This window comes from Nymphalis io, chromosome 27 (assembly GCF_905147045.1).
Source record: "Nymphalis io chromosome 27, ilAglIoxx1.1, whole genome shotgun sequence".
NCBI classification, from domain to species: Eukaryota; Metazoa; Arthropoda; class Insecta; order Lepidoptera; family Nymphalidae; genus Nymphalis; species Nymphalis io.
In genome coordinates, this window is record NC_065914.1 from 1,410,525 (window position 1) to 1,438,454 (window position 27,930).

Genomic DNA, 27,930 nt, shown 5'->3' on the forward strand with positions numbered 1-27,930 from the left:
TATTTTCACCCTTTTTAAGGGTGGTATTTTTCTTAAAAAATAAGCTTAAGGAGTGTACCTCCCAAACAAAATAATAACTTTCCAAATCGGTTCAAAAATGAATGCCGTAACAAAATTAAAAATAAAATTACAACCAAAATGAGAACCTAACTTCATTTGAAGCGATTAAAACAACAATTAATGAACTTCAATGACTAGAATTATATTTGCGCGACAAAGTCCACATTTGTATGACGAGTTCTGAACAAATAGACAATAAGGAAAACGCTACACGAGCGCGACAAAAAAAACGTTATATGGTTCCGTATAAACGGTGTCTGTTAAATTTAAACAATCTCAATATAAATAGGAATAACTTCCTTTGATTAAAACGCGTTAATTGATGTCACAGTGCTGAACAAACACTTTCTTTTTACAAACCGTGTTGTTTTTCTAGGTGGTAGGGCTTTGTGCGATCCAGTCTGATTAAGTACCACCCACTAAGATATTCAACCGCTGAATAGCAATTCTTAGCATTGTTGTGTTCCGGTTTGAAGGGTGAGTGAGACAGTGTAGCTACCGGCACAAGGGACATAACATCTTAGTTTCCAAGGTTGGTAGCGCATTGGTGATGTAAGAAATGGTTAATATTTCTTAGTGGTGATCACCCAATATCAGGTGGCTCGTTCGCCCGTCTGCTTACTTATAACATAAAAAAATAAATAAACCGAGATTGCACAGTCAATAGAACTGATGCCTTGATAACTGATGATGACAGATAACACGTACCCCGAAACACGCTTCGTTGATGAAGAACTAGCTTGCGTATAATGGTTTATTCTAACACCCACGGAACCCGGCTCAGTAAATATTATGAATATATATAATATATCACATACGCGAAGAACTTTTCGCACGTGGAGTTTATATAAATGTTGATCTTTTTGCTATTGTTTTACATTTACCGGATCTTTTATTGAATAACTGTTAAAATTACGTCATTAAGACTGGTAGGTAAATGACCGCGTTGCTGCTAACATTTTGGCTACCGTCGAACAGAAACACCTGTGGGCCTTGTGCATATTAGTCTTTTTTTTAACGCTGGAAAAACGCATTACTCGTTCTCCCACGGGAACAGTGATTCCCGAACATCGGAATACCCACTAAAAAACCAGCAATACCCTTTCCGTTCTTACGAGGAGTACCACGGGATCGCTTGCGCATGCTACCGTGACGCTAGTTATTTTACCGATATTATCAATATATTCTATTTCGGTTTGAATGGTGAGTGAGCCAGTGTAATATTAAAGGTACAAGTCAAAGACAAAAGCCTCATTTAATATAAAAGCACAGGCCACCTGGGACAGGTTTTCGTACGTCCTTTATAGTATACGCCATAGTTTACGCCTTTTATGTCCCTCCCTTAAAGTTTTCGAAAATCTTTACTTAGCTTAAGTTATATAATAAGCTAGTGTTTCACACGTTAGCTCTTTAGACTTACTAGTTTTTGTATGCGTTGTCACATCAAACCAAATGATTTAATAAGTATAGATTATGTTAAATTAAGTTTTCCAGTTGAAATCCTATTACTCTGTTTCTGAATATATTTCTGACAAAAATTCACGTTCATCAAACATTCCTGATCATTCATTCAATCAATTATTCTTTACGAATTTGTATTTAAAGAAAAAAGACTATCTACTGAGTTTCTTGCCGGTTATTCTCGGTAGAATCCACATTCCGAACCGGTAGCGCTTGAAGATTCAAAAACATTTCTCTGACATATATCATCTCTTTCTTCTTACTGTATTACTGCTATTATATGTCTTATTTTTTGCTAACATATTTACTATCTGCGTGTTAATTGAGTTATTGTATCCCGTATAGACACGTACACACACGTAGCCTTGTATTCTGCACAAACTATATTATGTTATGTATTAGGATGATTAAACGACTAATAATTACCTCCATTGGTGAAAAAAATAGGTTCATTTTTCGCCCAGATAGAATTGCGTTTCAACCGGATGCTGAGAGCCAATTCTACTAACAAATTGTCACTTTATCGCAATCGAATCGAAGCGTAATCGTTTATCCGTTTTATTATTCTTTAATTTTATTATCGACTGTTTGCATAAAAATTAATTATTTAGTTTGGATTTGACATACTGGTATGTTGACATCATATCGGTTTGGTCCTGATCCGAATGAATATAGAGTAGTCGAAGTTGGATAGGAATTGAATCGGAACAATCGTATCGATTAGTATAAAAGGACCCCTGCTAACGTTATTGCTGCCCACCGACTTCGTCCTGAGCCGAGGTGCTATCTCGTAGGAGACACACTCAGGATGGACGTCACGCGGAGCCCGAGACGGCTTAAATTTCACGGCAGTCCAGTACTCGCCACAACGCCCGGTGACGCTGTAAAGGCCAGTAGGGCCAACAGCACACATTCACACAGAAAAAGAAAAGTTCTTGCTGCCATTCCACAAGTATTTTTACGATAGCTATTTGTATTTACTAAAGTTTTCCTTCCTAATAAAATAACGTCTTGATTTATTGTCAACAATGAATATATGTACGTAAACATAAAAATAAAGTTAACAATAATATTCTAAATAGCAACTATGACATTGAAATGAAGAGATGAATCATAATGGTCGTGATCTTGAATCATGTCTATGGTATTCATTATAATCTGTGGATTTGAGAAAAAGCGCTTTGAATGACGAATAAATTATCGGAACTTTGAAAGTAAATTTAAACTGGATATGAGTAGTTGAATAGTGTTGTATAATACCAGTAACAGCCTGTGAATATCCCACTGCTGGGCTTAGGCCACCTCTCCCTTTTTGAGGAGAAGGTTTGGATCTTATTCTACCACGCTGCTCCATTGCGGGTTGGTGGTATACACATGTGGCAGAATTTTAGTAAAATTAGACACATGCAGGTTTCCTCACGATGTTCTCCTTCACCGTCAAGGACGAGATGAATTATAATCACAAATTAAGCACATGAAAATGCAGTGGTGCTTGCTCGGGTTTGAACCCACAATTATCGGTTAAGATTCACGCGTTTTTACCACTGGGCCATCTCGGTTACTAAATAAATAAAGATATATCAATTTTGATCACATGATATCAGGTTTGAATATAAATCAAAGTTTTAAATAATAATAAATTTAAGTTTATATAAGATTTAAATGTTTTAATTGACAAAGTTAAAATTATTAGCTGAACTTAACTTTTGATAATAATTTATTTATATTATAATTATATAAACGCGACTGCGTCACACCGTACTTCGAGTCACGATGTTTACTATAGAAATGTACTATCGTGGTGTATGAACGTCGTGGGATGGGAACGCTTTGGCTCTGGTTATTTCGAACCATCGCAGCGTGTCACGTCAGTACAAAATGTCAAAACCAGACGCGAGTACTCTTTATCGACTGTCGTTGTAATCGAAACGGTCGCTGTTACGACATGTATTAACCGCTGACGCTGTGTCGGGTGTTGAAGCATCGATCGGAAGTTCACCCTGAAGTCGGACGTCTTCCTATTGCATTGAAAACCGTAGTCTTAAATATAATTACCGTGTAGTATTTTTACCAGAAAGTTAGCACGACTATGAACGTCCATAACAATCCTCAACAATAATGTGATCATTTCATATCATTGACTGCCTCGTTGATCTAGTGGCTAGATGTAAGGCCGCTGACCCGGAGGTCCTGGGTTCAATTCCCAGGTCGGGCCAATAAAAAGTTATTGGATTTTTCTGTCAGAAAATTCTTAGTAGCAGCCAGGGTTTGGAAGTTGGAAGTGTGGATACTCCCGTGCCTCGGAAAGCACGTAAAGCCGTTGAACCTGCGCCTGAACTCTTTCCGGTCGTGTCGGATTGCAATCCCATCGAATTATGAGAGTTAGGGTATAGAGAGTGCACCTGTGTTTGCGCACACACTTGTGCACTATAATATCTCCTGCGCAGTTGTCTAATCTCTCTTGAGATTGGTCGCCGTGACCGAAATCGGTCTGGAGGACATTATAATAGTATAACAATCGGATTATTAGAGCTTTTATGTGTGATTTTCAATTATTATAATTTTTTATTTCAACTACCTGATGTTAAGTGGCCACCACCGCAAGACATTGGCACAGTAAGATTTACTAAACATCTCACATCTTCAATGCATTACCAACCTTGGGAACTATGTCCATTGCAACTGTTACACTGGCTTACACACGCTTCACAACAAAAAAAAATCTAATGCTGTTTATCGGTAGAATATGTTTACCTAGCCAGACAGACTTGCACAAAGCCGTTCCACCAAGTAAAAGTGTATATAATAACAACTTATTATAATAACTAAAAAAAACAATTACATACTAACTAATGCGATTAATCGTAATGCATGTTGATGCTGACCGTACCAGCTACATAAGGCGTATATACATATTTGCAAAGGTTTTAAGCTTAACCCTTTTATTCCCTTCGCGTGTTAGTTCTATTTAAGTTATGCATTACCAATATGGGAGAATATTTGTTTATATAACTCATAGCAATTAGTACTGGTTTCTGCTCGCGTATAAGGCCTCCCTTATATACCCTATGTCCCATTCTGTATCTGTGACAAACAAACTTACTGTCGCGTTTTATATTAGTTGGGATTTGTACGCTAATAAACACTAAAGCAAGAATAGTTTGGTTTTGGCAGAATGCCTATTATATACTATTATGTAATGCTTCGTTGGTCTAGTAGGTAAATAAGGTGGACCGAAGGCCTTATGAGACATTGCAATAAAGCATAATATTTTGTTCACAGGATTAAAATGGTAGCGCGACCAAAGTCGCCGAGTGGCGCGCTCCTGCCGCAGTTCTACGCAGGGAGGGACATCTTCATCACCGGCGCGACTGGCTTCATGGGAAAAGTGAGTTCATGAAAAAAGTTTTTACTTAATTATCAAATAATTAAATCCAAATAACATAAAAAACTAACTCAAAAAATTGTCAATAATAATAATAATATCCTGGGACATTATTCACACACGGCCATCTGATCCCAAACTTAGCAGAGCTTGTACAATGAAAACCAGACAACTGATATACTACTTTTCTTTTGTAAATACTTATATAGATAATTTCACCCAGATTCAGGACAAACAGACATGTTCATGCACACAAATGTCTGTCCTAAGTGGGATTCGAACCTACAACCTTCGGCGTGAAAGGCAAGTATCTACCAACCACGCCAACCGGTCCGCGGTCCCAGGATATTATTGATTACGATACAAAGTAAATAAATACAGTTATTACAAGATACTAATTCGATATTATCCGAGAGCTAGAGGCTGGTGACCTGTTGGACGGGTTTGTAAAGTACCACAGGCACTCGTAACGAAGTACAAATCGAGAGTACAAATGAGAGAAATGTGATATAAACATTTGCTAATCGCCCTATTCGCCCATACAGTACTTTTTTATATTATAGAATAGGTAGGTGGACGAGCATATGGGCCACCTGATGGTAAATGGTCACCGACGCCCATAGACATTGGCATTGTAAGAAATGTTAACCATCGCTTACATAGCCAATGAGCCACCAACCTTGGGAACTAAGATGTTATGTCCCTTTTGCCTGTAATTACACTGGCTCACTCGTCCGTCAAACCGGAACACAACAATACCAAGTGCTGCTGCTTTGCGGTTGAATATCTGATGAGTGGGTGGTACCTACACAGACGAGCTTGCACGAAGTTCTAGCACTAGTACAGTGCTTGGGCATAAAATAATGCAGATAAATCATAGTACAATACGTCCAGCGCATTATTTCATGCGTTTATTTAAATATCTCGTAATATTTGTAAAATTACTGATTCGTATTGCAAAGTATTACAGTTAGTTATATTTATCAACATGTCGCGTTTCAATTAATTTGTTATTTATTTTCATAAGGAGACTTTTGTGATAAACGAAACTACATTTGTCATTATTTTTTCTTTTCTTTCAACAATACAAATAACAAAATTAAAACTATAAGTTAATATGTATGTGTAAGTACATAATAAAAACAAACATATAAATTTACATGGGCAATGCACCTTTAGGATGATCATTAACGATTCAAAAACGACCGGTCCGCGTAACTCCGCACTGACTTCCCCGCCATCCGCTGACCAGCGGCCAACGTTAGCGATATAACCGTCCAAAAATAGTTTTTGGATAAAACACCGACATAGTTCAGCCATTTTGTACAAAATATTTAACATTATATGTTCAATACTCTTTCTTTTAGTAAAATCCGCATCACAATCCTTTGCTTCGTTAAGAAGAATTAACGGAGATACAGAACGAGGAATTTATCGACGTTGGTTGATACTATTTATAGATATACATATACATACATATATATTACGTACATATTAATGTAACGGAGGCATAAAATATAAATTAACAACTCGAAAAGACGGTAATTTCTTCAAAGAAAGAAATGAAATAACAAAAAACCACGTCTAAGTACCTGTTCGGAATATAGATTCCAACGAGAACCGGTAAGAATTCAAATAAAATTCAACACCGCCGATAAAATTAATAACAAATAACACATACGTACAATAAATAATAATTTAAAGAATACAATAATCAATAAAAATGTAATTATTGGACGTTAAGCGTTTTCTGAACTCTCAATGTGTGTACATTGATTTTTGTTTTTGCACAGCGATTTCCTGTTTGATTAAGAGACTCGGAACGAACGAATTCGATCGCAAAATTTATTTATTTAATTAATTTCTCGCGAAATAAATAGTACAGAATATATATATATATATATATATATATATATATGAGTGCTAAGATACTTACGAGAATTTATGTGTAAACACGTGAGCTCATACGTACTACGCATTTACAATAACGAATCTAACGCTGACGTCATCTGACGCTCGAAATCTTACGCTCTCCTCTGACGCTCGAAGTCTCGTAATCCTTACCGTGTACCTAGCGTCAGAATGTTTACAAATCAACAATAAAATAACACATAAATGTACAAAAAAGAAGCAGAAAGTAAATAGGGAGATAAAAATGATTAACTTTAAACAATTATATACATAATCAACCAATTAATATTAGTGATTATAAATTAAATACAAAAAAAAAACACAGAAATTTCTGAAATATCAGAAAGCGACGACCTTAATCAATAAGGGACATTAATTAAAAAAAAAATCAAAATTGATTTCGTTAAATAAGACGCACCTGAAAATAAACAAATGTTTACTGTTTTTTTTTAACAAAACATTTGTATTAATTAATTGTTAATCTTAAAAATTCTTGCAAAATATTATTAATTATCCTTATTACTGTTTTAAAATTAATATACTTAATGTTTTTATAAGGGGGAAAATTTCTGCTAACAAATTGTCACTGTATCGGAGCGTTATCGTTGCTGTTTATTTATATATTCCTATTCTTTTATTTAATTATATACAACTGATATAAAAGTTTACAATTAAGTTCGGTTTTGACATTACGGTATATGATGACGTCATATCGGTTTGCTTCAGAACCGGATAGATATAAAATAATCAAAATTTGACTGGAATTTAGTCGGGAACGTATATTAATCGTTATAAATTAGTAGAATTAGGCTCCTGGTCGCAATATCGCGACCTGTTTCAGATTTGACAACGACTTATTTAGTTACTGAATTTTAATGTACTTAATGTATAAATTAATCATGGAGCAGCGTGGTGGAATAAGCTCTAAACCTTCTCCTCAAAAAGGAGAGGAGGCATTAGCCCAGCAGTGGGACATTATCAGGCTGTTACTGTACTGTATTATTTAGCTGTGTCTTACATCCTCGTTTATAATATTATTATAGAATAATTTTGTATTATATTTTGTTGAAGAATAACTACAAAATAAATATACACTACCGTACGACCGTGAGGCGGATTTCGATTTATTACGATCGAGTGGAACGAGTGTCAATACACTCGAGTACAATACATATTTACAGAATAGATGTAGCTAGAATTTTCCTTAAATGCATCTATTTTGATGGTACAAAGAAATCTTATTAATTCTGTTGTTGTTGTACAACCTGTAGATATGAACAATTTTTATATAGTGGCAGAGCTTTCTGCAAGCCTGTCTTCTTATGGTATAGGTAGACGTGCAAATGGACCACTTGGTGTTAGGTCAACACCATGTAAGAAATATTAACCATTCCTTACGTCGCCAATGCACCACCAGCCTTAGGAACCAAAACGTTATGTCCCTTGTGCCTGTAATAACACTGGCTCACTCACCCTTCAAATCAGAACGCAACAATACTAAATATTGTTGTTTAGCGGTAGAATATCTGATGAGTGGATGACACCTTGCCCAAACAGGCTTGCACAAAGCCCTACCACCATATCCTAGGAAGTATAGATGGACTCTGAGTAAGCTTGGTGTTATAAGTGCTTACTTCTCGTATTTATACAATGATTGTCGCCCCTTCCTATAAAAACATCAATTTTATTATTATTATTAAATACGATGATGATTCACCTATATGTACACCTTGTTGGTGTCCATGGCAATGGTGTTCGTTTACCATCAGGCTGCCCATCTGCTCGTCTGCCGTCCTATTTTATATAAAAAAAAAAAAAAACAAAATTATACAAGTTTCTATTATACTTTCGGTTGATATTTTTAATTTGCTCAATTAATAAATTTAATTTATATATTAAATGAAATATTGATAAATAAAAGATTAAAAACCTTAGAGTTAATATTTATTGATTATAATAAAAGATAAATTGGTAAAACGTGTAAATAAATTTATATATAAAAAACCCGGTGACCGTTTCGAGTTTTACTTTTGTTCGTGATTATGTACCTTGGGTTTTTTTATATATCAATGTATGTTTACGATAAACTTCAATTGCTAGAGTTTACTGTCGGTTCTTTCCGCTAGAAAATCTATTCGGAGGACTTGATAAATTTGCATACTAAATGCGGTTTTTAAAATAGGAACTTGTTTGATATATTTCTTTATGCATGTCTAACTTTAAAAAAAAAATCATTGATAAATAATAATAAGCCTTCTTAAGAATATAAAGATTCTAATTTTTAATCTTATAATACAATCCCAATTTGATTCTTTTTTATTATTAATAAGATTAAGGAACAATGAGTATCTTACACGGATTTTTTTCTCTTTATTATAAGCTACATTACACCTATCTATAAATGCCTAACGTTTTGGAAAAGGCCGCCTCTCCCTATAAAAGCCACAACACCACACCTTCGTGTATCACAAACGTTAAAAAGTAGACAGTTTATTTTTAAACATAAAACTGACCTCGGCATATTAATATGAACCGGAAGACGACATCGACTGACTATTTAAGGAAACAAAGTCATTATCACTTGTAATTACATATTACAATACAATCGTCAAGATTCGATTCGATGTACGTAGCATCCGAAATTTATTGAGAGAAAGGTCACAGGAAGGTCGCCGCGATCTTTCCCTGTATTTTAATTTTATGCATCTTTAACATCGCGGTACTATATTACATTGTATGAGCAATTTGCGACGATAAACGAAAACAAAATATACTTCAAGTGGACTCATGCACTTTTGAATCATCATTTTTCAAGCTTAAATTATATTCAAAGTTAATTACCGAGAAGAACCAAGATAAGTACATACATTACACCCTTTTTTTATAATTGAGTTATATGTGTAATTAAATACAAATTAATTATTATTAATCGAGTGAATAAAGATGTAATTGACATCTGTGAAATGGGATACTTCATTATTAAAGTCCTACACATTGTTTAACGGCCGAGCATCGTTATATCGTCGTTATATCATTATATAGAAAATATCATTTATTCGCCGCGGCGGTAATAGTGAAAAATAAGACAATAATTAATATAACCGTAACAGCCTGTGAATGTCCCACTGCTGGGCTAAAGGCCTCCGCACCTCTTTTTGAGGAGAAGGTTTGGAGCTTATTCCTAATTATTATTGTAATTAATATAAGCTAGCAATTAAATTTTCATTGACAAAATTAAATACTTAAGCGAAAGAAAAAATACAGAGGAAGCGAATTTTATATTAAGTATGCAACCGGTTTGACTTAATGTATTAAATTCTTCTTGTAGGAAGTGGTTAGGTTAGGTTAGAATATATATTATTTAGGGCTTTTTTTATGAGCTACAGTAATAATATTGTTAAGGTAGGTTAGGTTGGCTGCGAGAACCATAAGAGGATACCGTATCCTTTGATAAAGCATGCGTTCCCGGTTCCCCATCTTGGGATTTGGAATCGGAAGTCTAGACGCGACTTATTTCCGACGGTCTGAATGCCGTAGACTATGCTTATTCGAATGTGGGAAGAAAGTCTGGCGGAACCCACAGCAGGCTAAGCTACAACAGAGGCGATAAGGCAGGTCCTGTTTAAATGGGGGTAAAAAGCAACGTGCTCCACTGACTTTCCACTTAGTGCAGGTTCTCTCGGGGCACGGATGTTTAGGGAGATATCTGTGAAAAACTCTGGGAGGGAATCAATCAATTTGCAATGCCTGCGGAGTGCATGAGTGAACACGGCGATATACACTCTACAGGCGTGCCCGGCATGAGAGGAACTGATACGGCACTTGGTCGCAGCTGTGAAAGAAGACTTATCGCTACCAGCTGTGGTAAAGTTCATACTAATCAGCGGATACTTCTGAAAGGCGATGATAACCTTTTGCGATTCTGTGATGAAGCAAAAGGTGGTCGGCGCAAATCGCGCAACAGACGGAGAACGCGAACAACTCCAGACCAAAAAGCTGAAGTATACGAGGCGTTTCGGAAAGCCAAGTTTGTGCTCCGAGTCGAGATATCAGACGCCAGTACGGAACAGATTTTTTTTTTAGTTAAAAGAAATAGTTAAAATGTATGTTAATTAAAAATGTTTGTCAAGCAATTAGACAGTAATAGCACGTCTTAGTTACCTTATCAGTGTTGTGTATATATATGTAATTGGTACATATATCAGAAATCCGATCAGAAAATATATTACTTTTCATAATATATAAAATTAAAATAAAAAAAACAAAATAGGCGTTACAAATTTATAGCAAAAACACGCCGTCTAAATTGTCATGTGGCATTGTACCCAAGACGCTGGCACTATTGCCTCTCTGCACCGCTACGCTCAGCAAAAATAACTGAATTGATAATAAAGATGTTACTAAATAAGTGCCTAATATGTGAACTCAACTTACATTGGAATCTAAATCTCTGAAAATTTTGTTTCTATAAACTTTCAATCATCATAATTTTACAGACTATTATTTATAGGTAGCTTAAGTTTCAGCCAATTCGACTGAACAGTTATTTTATAGCATTATTATCGAATAAATGTTCGACGTGATTCTTTAAATTGACATAATAACTTGACATTGACATTGACATAAACCGATTGAAATAAAACAAACACTAAATTTTAAGGGAAGTGTATCACAATACATTAATGAAAACCGCACCTAAGTCAAAAAACCAGTAATCAGTAGGTCACGTGATTATTGATTGACGAATGACATGACGTAAAGACATTTTTTTATCGCTGGAAAAACGCGTTATGCGTTTCCCGCACGGGAACAGTAGGGGGAGTAAGTGGGGCTCGCCGGTGTCCAAGGCGCCGAGTGCGCCTCAAACATCGAAATACCCACTAAAAAACCAGCGGTACTTATTCCGTCTTAACGAGGAGCGCAACGGGATCGCTTGCGCATGCTACCGTGCTTGACGTAAAGCCTATTACAACGAATAAACAACATTGACCCTTAATTGACGCGATATGAGTGGTTGAGATTGTGAATAATCTTTGATATTATTTATGGTTCTATAGATTCACATATCTTAATTGTTTACATTTACTTACTGTCTTCTTAGTTAGTAATAATAATATTAATATCCTGAGACATCTAATCCCAAACTAAGCAGAACTTGTATTATGGAAACCAGACATCTGATATACTACATATACTACTTTTCTTTTTTAAATACATACTTATATAGATAATTACACCCAGACTCAGGACAAACAGACATGTTCATGCACACAAATGTCTGTCCTAAGTGGGATTCGAACCCACAACCTTCGGCGTGAAAGGCAAGTATCTATCAACCAAGCTAAACGTCAATAATTCAATATATGTTTGAATAATTGTGTAATACTATTTTGGTTTTAGTTATGTTATATAATACTCAATAACTGTTATGTATATATATATTTTTTTTATAGAATAGGAAGGTGGACGAGCATATGGGCCACCTGATGGTAAGTGGTCACCAAACGCCCTTAGACATTGGCATTGTAAGAAATGTCAACCATCGCTTATAGCCAATGCGCCACCAACCTTGGGAACTAAGATTTTATGTCCCTTGTGCCTGTAATTACACTGGCTCACTCACCCTTCAAAACGGATCACAACAATATCAAGTATTGCTGTTTTGCAGTAGAATATCTAATGAGTGGGTGGTACCTACCCAGACGAGCTTGTACAAAGCCCTACCACCAGTAATCATATTATCCAGTCTGCTCACGACCCTCACAACGAAGCTTCTATAAAGACAAGTAAAACCGCTACGTAAAGCTTGTAAGATGTATACATATATATATAAATAATCACGTATGTTTCCTGTCCAGGTGTTGATAGAGCGTCTGCTTTCTACATGCCCTGATGTTGGACGACTCCACCTGCTGATGAGGCCTAAGAAAGGAGAAACACCCGAGAAGAGATTACTAAAACTAAAACAGTCACAGGTCAGTGTGCAGCTTCATTTGTTTTATTTGCCTCGTTGGTGGTAACTGTGGTTTGAAAATATCACCTAACGGTGAGTCACCCTGCCTATAGACATTGGTACTGTAAGAAATACTAACCATCCCTTACATCGCCCACCCTTTTTCAAACCAAAACACAACCGGAGTATGTGATGAGTGGAGGCTAACAATTTTTTTTTAACGCTGGAAAAACGCGTTAGGCGGTTCCCCTACGGGAACAGTGGGGGGGGGGGGTATGTGAGGCTCGCCGGTGTCTAAGGCGCCGAGTGCGCCCTGGACATCGGAATACCCACTAAAAACCCAGCGGTACCCTTTCCGTCTTAACGAGGAGCGCCACGGGATCGCTTTCGCATGCTACCGTGACGCTGAGTGGAGGCTACCTATCTTATACCTATATGGTAAAAATAGATGCAAAGTAGTCCTGGGTATATAAATTTCGAGTTGGCCCAATATTATTGGCTTTCTGTACCAAGAATTTTTGAAAAATAGAAAACCTATCAGATCTAATACAGAGAAAATTGAAATGTGTAATCTTTATTTATATTTATTTGTTTCGTTATACAGGCGTTCGACATAATCCGTCAACAGAACCCGTCACAGCTGGACAAGTTGTCGTTTATACAGGGCGATGTAGCGCAGCCTGGACTTGGAATCGGAATAGAATACCTTAAACAGCTCCAGGAGGTAATTTTCTTAATGTTTTTAATGAATTTGCTATTGCGCCTAACATCGTTACAGCTGTCAGCATCGACACATTTATGTATCATCTATAAATATATAAAATAAAGCAACAAAAACCGTGTATCTGTATCTTGAATAATTTTATTAAAAAAATGCATAAAAAATTGCATTTTTAAAATTTGTTTATTCTAAAATTATGTATGTACACACTTCCAGTTCAGCCTGGAGTAATTAAATAGGATCATAGTAAAAAATGTTATTGTCATTTAAAGATAGTTTTGCATTCTTCTATAATGAAGCAGTAGAAGCCGTCAATACATAATATAAATTAAAAACAAAGAGTTTTTACGTTAAATAAAGAGTAACAGGACACGAAAACATATATTTTTTTATATATCTGAATCAAGACAATTACGCGGACGAAGTCGCGGTCATCAGCTAATCGTTAATAAAGGCTGCGGTAGGTGGCTAAGGGATGCTATCGTGTCTATGGCTTGTCTATCTACAGTCGCAGTTGACCAGCTGGAATTAGCTACGTTAATATGTTTCCACACGCTTAAGTATCCGCTCTGATGCGTTCACTAGATCAAGGTTCATATCCGTTGATGGTCGTCAGCATCCTTATCGAGTAATTTCGAATGCTACATATACGCATTTAAAATAAAAAATGTGAAAGCTAATTGTAAAGATGGACCAAATACGAATCAACGTATATATACATAGTTACCACTCATAGCATTTAACTACCACATGTCCAATTTGTCTAGTGCCTTCATTAGGCTTTAGGCTTTCTGGTTTGAATATCCCGTCAATGATACAATAATAATTTTGATGATTCTTTCAGGTTTCAGTGGTGTTCAACTCAGCGGCGACCCTGAAATTTGACGAACCGTTACCAAGTGCCGTGGAACAGAATGTGCTCTCCGTGATCCGTCTCATGGATATCTGTGACACATTGCCCAATCTTCAGGTAGCATAGTCTCCTTTAAACTTTAAAATAATGCACAGAGATAATCACGTTTTTCGCGTCATATGTTTTAACCAGATTTGTAACAGTTCCCATAGGAGCTGGTAAAATAAATGAACCGTTTCTTACATAGCCAATGTGCCACCAAACTTGGAAATTAAGATGCTATGTCTCTTGTGCCTGTAGTTACACTGGCTCACTCACCCTTCAAACCGGAACACAATAATACTAAGTAATGCTGTTTGACGATGAGTAGGTGGTACCCAGACGGATTTTCAAAAAGCCCTACTACCAAGAATTAGTTATTTATTATGACAACAATTTTCTTCATCCCCAGGCCCTTATCCATGTGTCAACAGCATATTGTAATCCGGAGCTGAACGTGATTGAAGAGAAAGTGTACCCAGCTCCAACACCATTGCCGCGTCTTCTAGCATTAGTTGATGCTGTACCAGCTCCACTGTTGTCTACAATCACTCCTCAGTAAGGTTTTTCTTTAATAAAATAATTACATAATAACACCTTATCGGTTGTAACTAATAGGATAGGAGATCCCATGGGCTTGAACTCTCATTAGCCCAGTCTGCATTCTTGTTCATCTTGTCTCGGACAACACATAAATTCATTAAGCTCGGTGTTTGAACTCTGAAATCTTTCCCTTTGTTCAATAGTGAGAAATTGTAGTTGTGTTTGCGCTTGCTTGTGCACTATGTCTTCGCCTTTGAGAATGCCAGATTCCGTTCTTGAAAATGTAGATGAAGATGACGCTTAATTTGTTTTTGGATCCTGTTTCATCCACTGAGTTATAAATACTGTGTGAAAGAGATCGATCGATAGATTTGTTTTCTGATTACAGATATATAAATCCTAAGCCAAACACGTATACCTTCACGAAGGCGATGGCCGAGGAAGCGGTCCGCAGTCGTGCCAACCGCCACTATTCAATCGCCATCTTCAGACCAACCATAGGTAACCAACATACACGCATATTATAATAATTAGACGAAAAAGTTAATATTTTTTAACTCCCTACGCTACATAAACATTGCCGTAGGACAAAACAATTTAAGCATGTACGATTTTAGTGTTCCATCGCTTTATAACACTGCTGAATTGATTCTGATGAATATTACTGAATTTAAAAGGTGATGATAAGAAATTGCATGAGTATTGTTTCTCTGTGAGACAACGGGATCCGGAAATATAACAATAAGAAAGATACAATAATTTTATCACACGTTATGTTGAGTCCGCAAAATTATTAATATTTTTGTTTAAATATATGATATTTTATCGCTAAACAGCAATATTATTCTTTGTTTATCAGATCAAGTGAGCCAAACAATCACCAGTAACCCGATAATCAGTTTATATGAATTTTACAAACAATTAATAATGGAAATATTCTTTTGTACTTTTGCAGTGGTGTCTTCTCTCAAAAACCCTTATCCTGGCTGGATTGAAAACTTGAACGGACCCAGTGGAGTCGTGGCAGCTGCTGGAAAGGGCCTGCTTCATGTTTTCTGCAGGAAACCAGGAGCGAGAGCAGACCTCTTACCTGTGGATATAGCCATTGATACATTGTTGGCTGTTGGGTGGGAGACTGCGGTGGATAAGTGAGTTACAACATTATTTATAAGATAATAAAGATGAGGACCAAAAAATTGTTTAGAACAGAGCGATTTTCAAGGCATTTCCTGCCTCGCACAAATATTCTATGGAAACAACTTTAATATGTCAAATCATTAAAAAATATGACGACGGGATCGACGGCTGAGCGATACTAATCTCTATCTATTAGTCTCCATCTTGAGTTTGTGGTACAGGGTCCATTGCGTAGTAAAAATGATAGTGTACACTTTGTATAACCTTACTTTATTTTCTTATGAACACAATCAAACACACTTAAAAGTAAAGCTGGATAACCCGAAAGTTTCGTTTAGGAGAAGTGACCTGGTCCGCGTCCGAAATCGTAATTTGCCATATTTCAAATCCTCACTCTCCAACACGCGTCTGTCCACGTGTAGCCTTTACAATAACAAGTGACGTCACGGTGTTTACCCCTTCTTTGGAACTATGATACTTAAATCAGCAACTTAATATTAAACGATATTGCTTTCCACGAGAAATATATAAATTGTCTATGATTTCATCTAAATATCTTTGATTAGAGATTTTGATTTAATTTGATTCGATTGCATTTAACCGTCACATTTTTGAGCAAATGTAATATGAATCTAGAGTTAATATCATTTAGCTTTCTAATAATTGACATTTATTTCCCAGGCTTCCAGAAGTCCGAGTCTACAACTGCAGTACATACGAGAACCCGACAACTTGGGGGCAGTTCGAGGCTGCTCTGAAGGTTTACCTCATACGATACCCTCTAGATGGCTGTTTGTGGTATCCCAGTGGATCGGGCGTGGAAAACCGGTACATTATTACGAAATTACTATACTTTAAGTTTCTTTTTAGTTGGCTTTGTTTTCTCAATAAATATTTCTTTGTGGGTTTGTTCCTTAGGCGTTCTTTAACCATTCAACTGATTGTGTTGAAATTTTGTGACATAAAAACACAAGATATTTTTCTTTGCATATTGACCCGTGGGAAGCCAGGAATTTAGTATTTATAACCAAGTCCTCACGTTTATTTAAATCAATAAATATAATTATATCGTTATTATTATAAAACTGTAAAGCGTCTGCGTTCTTTCTCTTAAAATCTGTTTTTTTTTTTCTAGATATGCACACAAGATCCTCGAATTCAGCTTGCAGACTGTGCCCCTCCACATCGCTGAATACATCATGCGGGCACTTGGAGTTAAGATGAAGTAGGAACATTATAGTTTTCTATTCGACTTTGGTATTTTTATCACCATGAGCTATCCGTGTGGTTATTAGTTCTATACAAGGTACATATCAACATCTTAGTTTCCAAGGTCCTATAGAACTAGGGTGTTATGTCTTGTGCCTGTAGTTACACTGGCTCACTCACTTTTCAAACCGGAACACAACCCAGACAAGCTTGCACAAAACTCTAGCACCAAGTAAAATATTAAACTAAGTAAGGTTCTTTGTTAATATTTATAATACTCAATATCCATTACTTTTTACAGAATTAGTTTAATAACTGCAGAACAAAGGTTGCGCGCAATGAATAGTGTTCTTGCATTTTTCGCGTTACGCGAATGGAAATTCAAGACGGGCAATGTGGAAAAACTTCGAGCAAGACTTACTCCGAGTGACGCAGCAATATATAACTTAGATCCTCGGACCATAGAGTGAGTTTCCCCTCAATAGTTGAACCGTTTATAGTCTTAATAGTCGAACTGCTCATAGCTTAAATTGCTGAACTGTGTATAGCCTCAACAGCTACACTCGACATATACATTTGTGCAACTTATATATTAATTGTTGATATTATATTACAGCTGGAATGACCATTACAAAAACTTCGTGACCGGCACAAGGAAATATTTGCTGAAGGAAAAAGATCAGGATATGGAAGAGGCCAGAAAACACTCTAATAGGTAATATATAATACATCCTTACTAATATTATATATTAGTGAGCTTTCACGCCTTAATTACTCAATCGTTGTTAAATTTCCCATAAACAAAAGACACGATATAAACAATCTTATTTATCAATTCAAGATATGCATGCAAGCTCTATACGGAGCTGTCAACGTTTAATAAATATTTATTAAAAATTACCGTATAGAAAGCTGTGAGATATTTAACGTAGAATACACGATATTATTTATTTTAAAAAATACTCACTTTGCTAAAAGAAAATATTTGATTTAAAAAATTCAATTCAATCATTCAAAATTATGTCAAACAAAATAAAAAAACAAATCTTATATTCCACTTTATAAATAGACTTCCATGACTTCATTAGCATCTGTCAATTTAATAAAGCGCAATAATTGAGACAAAACAAAAACATTCTAATTTTTAATAATGGCAGCAAATTCTGTGTATTTATGTCATAACATTATTATTTTTTTCAGAATGTATTTCTTACACAAAGGCGTAATGTTCTTCGCAATGATTCTGCTTTTCCGGCTAATCTTACAAAATAAGACAGTTCGAGAAATCGTATACGGAACTTTAAGACTATTGTTTACTTTTTTACATGCAACCTATACTAGTGTGATAGAAGCATGATAGTTAAAGAATGTAGTTTTTAATCTATGGTTGTCATTTCTAATAATAAGATAAATCTACACTATCAATATTCGTAATATTTGTACCAATATTGATTATTGAATTTAAATATTATCTGTGTACGTACTAAGCGTTATTAAAATTATATTTGAACTTGTATTGAATTAATTACAAAACTACGATAAAGTTTATCGGATTATATATTGATAGATTTATTTTGTAATATAATGAATATTTAAAAATAATAGGAGACAACAAATTTTTTTAAGATTTGTAAATTTCAATCGGCTTATATATACACTTATTTATAATTTTTAGAGAAATATGTAATGTTTAAAAGCCACTCAAGTTACAGTAGCTTCTAAAGTTTTAGCTACGAAATGAATACAATATTAAATTTTTAATACAAATAATAAATTATATCAATATGAAATATTGACTGTATCGTCATTATTAAATAATGCTATTTACAATAAAAAAAAAACAAAATGCGCTTATCATTCCCACAAAACAAAAAAATAAAATATAACAATAACTTTTAAACAATGTACATACATTACAAGGTTATTTCAAAACTGTAAAAAATGTGTTTTATATTAATTATTATCATGTTATCAAATTAAAAATATTTATTAAGATCATAATTTCAAAACTTAAAGCGTTGGTATTCCAGGCTATAAAATTACTGTACATATATTTTTTTTATAAATTTAAAACAAGTAAACGAAACTTATGATACGCAAAGTAATACTAAAATATTACTTATCATATTTTAATATAAATAAGAGATTGTATTGTAATTAAAATTTCATCTAAGTATCATCAATTGTGATAATTAACACAAGCTGTATTTTCTTTCGGAACGACAAATCACAATAAAGATTAATTAAAGTCTCACAATTTTTAAATAACTGACTATCTTCCAAATAAGACGGAGGGGGTGGTGCAGGGATTAGGTTGTATGTTTGTCATAAGCTATCCCCATTTCATACAAATCTTTTTAGTAGTTTTTGTGCGAAAGAGTAACGGAGATCGTAATTAAATTTTTACTTAACTTATCTAAGTAGGTAAAAATGAGAATAATGTCTGGTTAAGACCTAGACTAGCTTTTTTTCAAGAATGGCGAATATTTAAACAAAATATTATAATATACTTTTAAATGTTGAACTTGTCATTTTCGGAAGTATATCCACTAACTTGCATTGGAGTAGCGTGGTGTTATAAGTGCCAAACACTCTCGTTGAGACTATTATCACTAACATTATTGAGTAATATGTCTTGAAATACCGTTCCTTCAGTTCCTATTGGCTGCTATGATTCTATAACATATTCATAGCTGGACTGGGTAGGTATCACCCACTCATCAGATATTCTATTATTCTATCACAGCATTGGCAATGTAAGGAGTGGTTAATATTTTTTACATTGCTATTGTCTATGAGCGGTGGTGTCCACTTATCATAAGATGGTGCATTTGCTCTCCTTTGAAAAAATTGCGTTCAATAAAAAAATTACTCTGACCAAAAACGATTTATGTATTCGCATTATATACATTTATAATAAACATTTTAAAATTCTATTAACCTAATAGTCATATTTATGCTCAATGTAATTATTGTCCTTAGAATGTAGGCAAGTAGCTATTAAGACAATTGTAACAGCAAAATGTAATCAAATTAATGATTAACGATTACGAGTACTCTGTGTAATCATTAATCACGATTACAAAATAACAAAAGTAATCAATAAGTAAAATCAGTGACTCGAGTAGTAATTCGGAATCATCCAAAGTTAATCTGTAATTCTGATTAATTATTACGAATTGTAATTTTAATTGTTATTAATCTGATTACATTTTGCCCAAGTCTGACTATAAGTATATATATAATTAAGTATTAGTAAATACGTGGTAAATGGTTTTATTTATTATTATTATATAATTGTAAATGATATATCGTCTACATAACGAAAGCTTTAATACATCTTTTGTAATTGTAACAAATCGTTTTATTTATATCCTACAATAAAAACTAATGAGCTATTATTAATATCTCGGTTTTTATAATTGAATCTCATACAAGATATAGGTAATTCTGTTTAATGCCGGATCTCGAACTCGCGGATTCAAATCCTAGGTCGGGTCAGTAAAAAAGTTAATAACCAGATCGAAGTTTGGAAGTTAGCAGTGCTAATACTCCCATGCCTCGGAAAGCACATCAAGCCTCCATTGATCCTAAGCCTCAACTCTCCGGTGATGGTCAGATTTCTGTCTCATCGGATTATGAGAGTGAGCAACCGGCCTAGGGGCCCCGCAAGCCAAAAGTAATATAAATTTATTGTAACCGCTACGGAATAGGGGAGTCTTAAAGGTCAGGGCTCCTAAGTGCTTAGGGCCCTGGATCTCTAAGTCCGGTCCTGCGTATACTGCGATCTTTCGAAAGCATTCGACAGTGACGAACAACAATCAATTAAAGATATAGTTCTTGATCTCATTGCTTCGTTAAAGAACTTTAAAAGTTTTCAAAAATGAAATAAACTATTCTGAGTCAGAGCTAAAGTTAGCATCTCACAAGGTCTAATTTCGTCCATGTTCTATTTTTCAAAATTCTATGTTAATGGTATTTACGATGTTAAATGGTTTTCTGATAATATACCATTATTATAATAGTTGAAAATGATAAACACTAATTATGATGACGTAGACAATTCATCAATGATCCCAAAATTGACTCACAACCAATTAATTGCTTTTAAAAGACAAAAAGGAGTTGCGTTTGTTTTATCCAATGCAAAAAAAAACGTTAGGCATTAGGTATCTTAGTATAAATTATATTCAGTCTTGGTTAAGATGGAGCAAATAAAGTCCTGAACTGGCAGTTAAAGTTATGATATGAATTAAAATCATACTTTATTCGTCACTATGCCGTACTCGACTGGGATCAATAAAACGGCTTGACAGCGTTTTCGTCTGTTCTTAAAAAGATTAATTGGAAATTACAGTTATGGTTAAAAAAACAATAATTTTTACGGCAAACAGAAAAAATAATGAACATTTTATGACCATTTATGCGTTGTATTTGTCCCAGTAAATATTTTCTTTAATATTCACTAATATATATGTTGAAACTGAAATACCAAAAAGATTAAAAAAATAATCATATTTAGTTGAACTCAAAAACCTTATATGCAAGCCATAAAAAAGAAACATCGTTGGAATGCGGTTAACCGTCAAGGTATATGTCAAAAATGTCAAAAAGCGGATATTTTTTTAAATCGCGCCGAATGATATCGCTGTTAGGATGAAATCTTGTTGATCGTATTTTTCAAACAGAAAAATGTTTAATAAAGTGTTCCAACGTGCCCTAAAGTTTAGATTAAAGAAGAGTTATCCTACGAATATATACGATATATCTAGAGGTGCTGCTGTCGCTGTACGTAGGCCTTATAGTGATGAAGTGAAACGCGCGCAAAACGCAGATGTATCTTCAACTGGTCCCACGATATTCGATAAAATAATTTCAAAAGAGATTAAAGCGGACATAATATACGAGGATGAACTGTGCTTGGCGTTTAATGATATCGCTCCGCAGGCCCCTGTGCACTTTCTCGTGATACCAAAGCGTAGAATTACTCGTTTACAGGACTCGGAAACCGCTGACAGAGAGGTAAAAGTTATATTTTATACCATTTATATTGCCTTTAAAGTTATTATTTATTCAACGAAACCTAAATTTACAATTTAACATAGGTGAAATTTATTTAATTTATTATAAAATCTATAAAATAGTTACAAAATATAACAAAGATAATAATATCTTCTAATAAGATTTTATTCAACAAAAGCAACTACATCACAATACTAATAGATATCCTTGTAGAATGTTTGTTATCAGATTGCTTGTACAAACAATGTTAAAGTCTTTCATCAATTTAAATAAATTATTTATGAAATAACTTAATTCTCATTATAATTTTGCTGATTTTTAAACGTGAACAAATCACTTCTAATCGGCTCACTCTTAGGGTCACAAATAGCAATTTAATTTATTAAACAACAATTAATTGATTTCTATCAAAATCAACTAAATGTTCTTTATGTAAAGTTTTTAAAATATAATTATGTAAAATGAAATAAAGAAAACGTGTTTACAATTAAATTACATTTAAGGGGTTGATTACAAAGACAACGTGACCAAAGACCATGAGCCCGTCATTTTCACAGACGGCAATTTTTATTGCTGGGATACGATTACGATTAAATATATATAACCTTATAAATAAATATCAATACATTTATAGACATGTTTTGTTTACACTTAAATTTACAATATTTGAGTATATATTATATATTAGACTGCATATAAAAAAAAGATTTAATTTTTAGATTTTTGCATACCAAAACTGTTTAAAGATTTTAAAGTGATAGCAAAAGTTTTTTGAAACAATGAAAACATATTTGAAAGTTAATCTGTGATAAAAAATTTGTGATGATTATACTATACTGACACTACTTTCTTTGTGTATATCCTGATGGGATTATAATTATGAATCGAATGAGAAAATTGAAGCGGAGAGACGACCTTAACCCAACCGACGACCTGAGCCCAACTGTGGGACATTTACAGGTACCTTTTTACAACCAGGTCCAAATGTCGGAAACATACAACTATATAGGTATCATGGTAAATTCTTTATGGAATATAGAAATGTAACACTTATTTACAATCTGATTCAACTATCGGTTCAACAACTAACCTAGACCTGAGGAAAACTGGAAGAAAATTAGTTACATTAATGAATTATTTTTGAATATAATTTTTTTTTAATATTATTTTATAGGTTGGCGGACGTGCATATGGGTCACCTGATGGTAAGTGGTCACCAACGCCCATAGACATTGGTATTGTAAGAAATGTCAACCATCGCTTACATCGCCAATGCGCCAACAACCTTGGGAACTAAGATGTTATGTCCCTTGTGCCTGTAATTACACTGGATCCGTTTACACACAGCTGTTGGTCCTGAACCCTCCATTCGTATTGTATTATAAGTGTGAGGGAATAGAGAATGCACCTGTGTTTGAGCACACTCGTGCATAAATATGTCCCAGCTGAGTAGCCTCCATTCTGAACGGCCACAGTGGTCGAAAACGGTCTTAATCATTGGTGTAGTTACGTACTTTGATAATTTTTAATGCAAGTTTCACGTCCAAGTCGTTTGGTAATCGTTATCGTAAACTTTCATAATATTATTCGTCATTTCGATTACACTGCGGCTGTTTATCTAGAAATGATCGACGTCGCTTTGTAATCCCGTCGCTGTAACATGTACAATATTATTCGATAGAAATTACAAAAAAATACTTGGCGGTAGGGCTTTGTGCAAGCTCGCCTGGGTAGGTACAACGCACTCATCATATCTACTGAGCTGTAATACTTATTATTGTTCCGTTTTGAACGGTGAGCCAGTGTAACTACGGGAATAAGACATAACATTTTAGATCCCAAGGTTGGTATTTCTTTATTGGAAAGGTAGTATTTCTTACAGTGCCCTTATAGGCGGTGGTCACCACTTAAAGCACGTAAACTCTTTCCGGTCGTGTCGGATTGCCGTTCCATCGGATTATGAGAGTTAGGGAATATGCACCTGTGTTTGCGCACACACTTGTGCACTATAATATCTCCTGCGTAGTTGACAAATCTCTCTTGAGATTGGCCGCCGTAGCCGAAATCGGTCTGGAGCACATTATATATATATATATATTAAGAGGTGCTGAAAATTATGAAATATATATTAGAACAGCTTCCAGGACGTCATCAAAATTGGTCGAGCATAATAAGAAATACTACACGGGATTTTATGTATAAAGGTAAAATATATAAGGAAAATTAAGGTTCTTTCGCTAGTACTTTACATAACATCAAACATAACAATACACGTCACACGTCGGTAATTAAAATTTCTTATTCTTATCACATACAATTATCAACATTAAATAAATTGGAAACGCAATTATAAGCTGTAAGCGGATTACATAAGACTAATAATGCCGTGGCAGATATGTGTTCGCAAGTCAGCCCGTCACCGAAGTTTATCATAAAGATTCCAAAAACGTTAGTCATATACAGCCATTAATTAAATACCTGATACTATGAATTATAAACTTTTTGCTGAATTTCTCTAATTTTACATAGAAAATTTACATGTTTTTTTTTCGCTGACTTTAACCTAAGGAGGTCTTAAACCTCTATTCGATTGTATTTTTTTTTCTTAGTACTCCGTAATTTTTGAATCGATTTCGAAAATTGTTGTTTTATTTGGGAGTGAATCAATATCCCGTTTGGTACGTATTTAATTATGGTTTAAAAAAGGGATGATATTTTTTATAGGATCGACTTTTATTTGAAGTCGATTCATCTGTTGAATGCCAGTTAGATGCTCAACTATTCAAATTAACACAAATACATTTATAAAGTTAGGCAAAGATAAATATTTGTATTAAAAATATTAAATTTATACATATAAAACATAGTAATTATTTCCAAATAAACCTGCATGTGTCTAATTTCATCGAAATTCTGCCACATGTGTATTTCACCAACACGCATTGGAGCAGCGTGGTGGAAATAAGCTTCAAACCTTCTCCTCAAAAAGAGAGAGGAGGCCTTAGCCCAGCAGTGGGACATTTACAAACTGCTACTGTACTTCTCTACTACTACTATCTCCAAATACTAACTAAAAATATTTAACTTCACAGCTCCTGGGTCACCTAATGTTAGTTGCTCGGTCTCTCGGTGCTGCGCGTGCGCCGCAAGGCTGGCGTCTCGTGGTGAACAACGGAGTCCACGGAGCCCAAAGCGTCTACCACCTACACTTGCACGTGCTTGGTGGTAGACAATTGAAATGGCCACCGGGGTAAATATACTGGAGTGAAAACGGGGGGTGGGGTAATGTTGGTGGAAATGTATTGTCCTGGCGTTAACAGTGAAATTTAAATAATGTTCCAAAATTGAAAATATAAAGGGGTTTCGATAACTCCCGTTTAGAAATCAATTAGTATTTTCTGAAAGTATATTTTGCAGAGTCACTAACATTAGAAAATTATTCAAGCTGAAATTATTAACGATATATATAATTTAAAATGTTCAGTAGGTGAATAGATAATGAAACATTATACAATTCATTATTCCAAAAAAGTAATTATTCTATATAATTAATCGGCACAAATTAATCTAACAAAGTATTAGGCCCCTTGTCGAATGGTTGATTTCGACTTAAGAGAGTAGGTACTCGACGCACAAGTGCCAAGCCAAGCCACGTACGGAGGCCTCGCTCTTTAAAAAAATAAGTTAAATTGGAATCATTTTTTGTTTCTTTTCGAATATTTCGCCTTTTTATTATTGTTAAATTAAATAATGGTCATTATTTACATATGTAAATAAAGTAAAAATAATCAAAAACGAATGTACGAAAAGCGTGAGGCCCTTTTATATATATATATATATATATTTTTTTTTTTATAGAATAGGAAGGTGGACGAGCATATGGGCCACCTGATGGTAAGTGGTCACCAAACGCCCTTAGACATTGGCATTGTAAGAAATATCAACCATCGCTTATAGCCAATGCGCCACCAACCTTGGGAACTAAGATTTTATGTCCCTTGTGCCTTTAATTACACTGGCTCACTCACCTTTCAAACCGGAACACAACAATATCAAGTATTGCTGTTTTGCGGTAGAATATCTGATGAGTGGGTGGTACCTACCCGACGAGCTTGCACAAAGCCCTACCACCAGTATATATTTGCCGGGGGCCTTCAAGTTAAATCTGAACCAATGTAATATGATATTTATTCAATCAAATAGTGTTAACTCTATGTTAGAATAGAATTTAATCACTACGAAAACAGTTTTATATATTTAAATATATATATATATATATATATATATATATATATATATATATATATATATATATATCATAATTATTACTTTTAATTTTCTTAACTATATTACTGATAGTTTCGTAAAATATCATTATATTCTGGCAAACTCGAAACTCAACGCAGAAAACGGTCGTGAAATGTCAGAAAGTGCTATGCGATATTGACCGTTATAATCATAACATTTCTATAATACACGCGTCAAAATTTTATATCACAATAAGTCGGTTGTCAACATTGTCAACAAGACGGGCCGGTTGGCGTGGTTGGCAGACATTTGCATTTCACGCCGAAGGTTGTGGGTTATTCCCACTCAGGATAGACGGTTGTGTGCATGAACGCGCCTGTTTGTCCTGAGTCTGGGTGTAATTATCTAAATAAGTATGTATTTACAAAAGAAAAGTAGTATATGTAGTATATCAGTTGTCTGGTTTCCATAGTACGAGCTCTGCTTAGTTTGGGATCAGATGGCCGTGTGTGAATAATGTCCCAGTATATTATCTTAATTCCTTCTACCATTGGAAACGTTGTAGGAACAACACATAGGCAGTTTATGTAATCTTTGATTATGTATTTATTTGAAATACAAACAGCCAGTGTTGTAATTCATAGTTGTCATAAAACTTTTTTTTTTTAATTTTTATGTCAAAGAAAATTAAGTGTCATACAAAGGCCATAGACATCTTATTATGTTTTTTTTTTAATTTTATTTTTTATGTAAGTTAAAATAAGTGGATATGAATGTTATTAAAGAAATTATAATTTGTATTTGGGATATTTGGAAAATGAAGAAAATATGTATTACAATTTGTGCAATATTGGGCCAAATTAACTTTAAGATATATGTAATGCCAAAGTTTGAAAAGCCGGTACGGAGTTTTAAACTAGTGGCTTTAATGCCAAAAATAAACAAATATAAATGCCAATTATAATAAATGCAAAATAAATTCCAAAAAGTCGCCATAATCTGATTTAGAATCTCGGAAAGATTAGCTTTTATAAAATTTCTAGTCACATTTTTTTAATATTATTTCTTACAAACCGAAAACAGAAAGCCACTGTGATTCTCTACTGTGCTTTCAAACTGCGGTATTTAATTATAATATCTTATTTAATTTTTTAGTTTAATTAGTTATGTTATCTGTAAAAAAAAACTTGTGACAATCTTTAAAAAGAAACAAGTTGTATGGTCATAGACCTTTATCTCAAATGAGGTTAATTAAAAAAATAATCGTATTAAATTTTAAAGGTTGTCTAAATGTTTTTCGCATTTTTTTTTCATAAAGTTGCTATCTGTTTATCTTAGATTAAGTGTAATCTGTTGATACCTATCTAATTAAAAAAATAATGTGTCAA

At 34.3% G+C, this 27,930-nt stretch overlaps 3 protein-coding genes across 6 annotated transcripts in view; all 3 read left to right on the top strand.

The window, feature by feature from the left end:
* The window catches only part of LOC126778843 (putative fatty acyl-CoA reductase CG5065), a 38,254-nt gene extending 19,206 nt beyond the window's left edge, over positions 1-19,048 (top strand). The window contains exons 1-13 of one of the 4 annotated variants that reach the window (XM_050502549.1): positions 3,498-3,598; positions 4,804-4,909; positions 12,676-12,792; positions 13,375-13,494; positions 14,336-14,461; positions 14,796-14,941; positions 15,315-15,427; positions 15,882-16,074; positions 16,745-16,891; positions 17,199-17,288; positions 17,574-17,738; positions 17,889-17,987; positions 18,473-19,047. In XM_050502549.1, the coding sequence (XP_050358506.1) occupies positions 4,811-4,909; positions 12,676-12,792; positions 13,375-13,494; positions 14,336-14,461; positions 14,796-14,941; positions 15,315-15,427; positions 15,882-16,074; positions 16,745-16,891; positions 17,199-17,288; positions 17,574-17,738; positions 17,889-17,987; positions 18,473-18,629 (1,572 nt within the window). In that variant the 5' untranslated portion in view covers positions 3,498-3,598; positions 4,804-4,810 and the 3' untranslated portion in view covers positions 18,630-19,047. Of the gene's footprint in view, positions 1-3,497; positions 3,599-4,784; positions 4,910-12,675; positions 12,793-13,374; positions 13,495-14,335; positions 14,462-14,795; positions 14,942-15,314; positions 15,428-15,881; positions 16,075-16,744; positions 16,892-17,198; positions 17,289-17,573; positions 17,739-17,888; positions 17,988-18,472 lie in introns of those variants that run through there. The other 3 variants (XM_050502547.1, XM_050502548.1, XM_050502546.1) reach the window with 3 other exon arrangements.
* LOC126778820 (ribosomal RNA processing protein 1 homolog) overlaps positions 1-27,930 on the top strand; it is a 171,248-nt gene that overhangs the window by 129,674 nt on the left and 13,644 nt on the right. The gene's annotated exons all lie outside the window — the stretch shown is intronic.
* Positions 21,875-26,573, top strand: LOC126778931 (uncharacterized HIT-like protein Synpcc7942_1390). Its single transcript, XM_050502686.1, has 2 exons — positions 21,875-22,294; positions 25,387-26,573. The coding sequence occupies exons 1-2, from the start codon at positions 21,965-21,967 to the stop codon at positions 25,546-25,548; spliced, it is 492 nt and encodes a 163-aa protein (XP_050358643.1). The 5' UTR covers positions 21,875-21,964; the 3' UTR covers positions 25,549-26,573.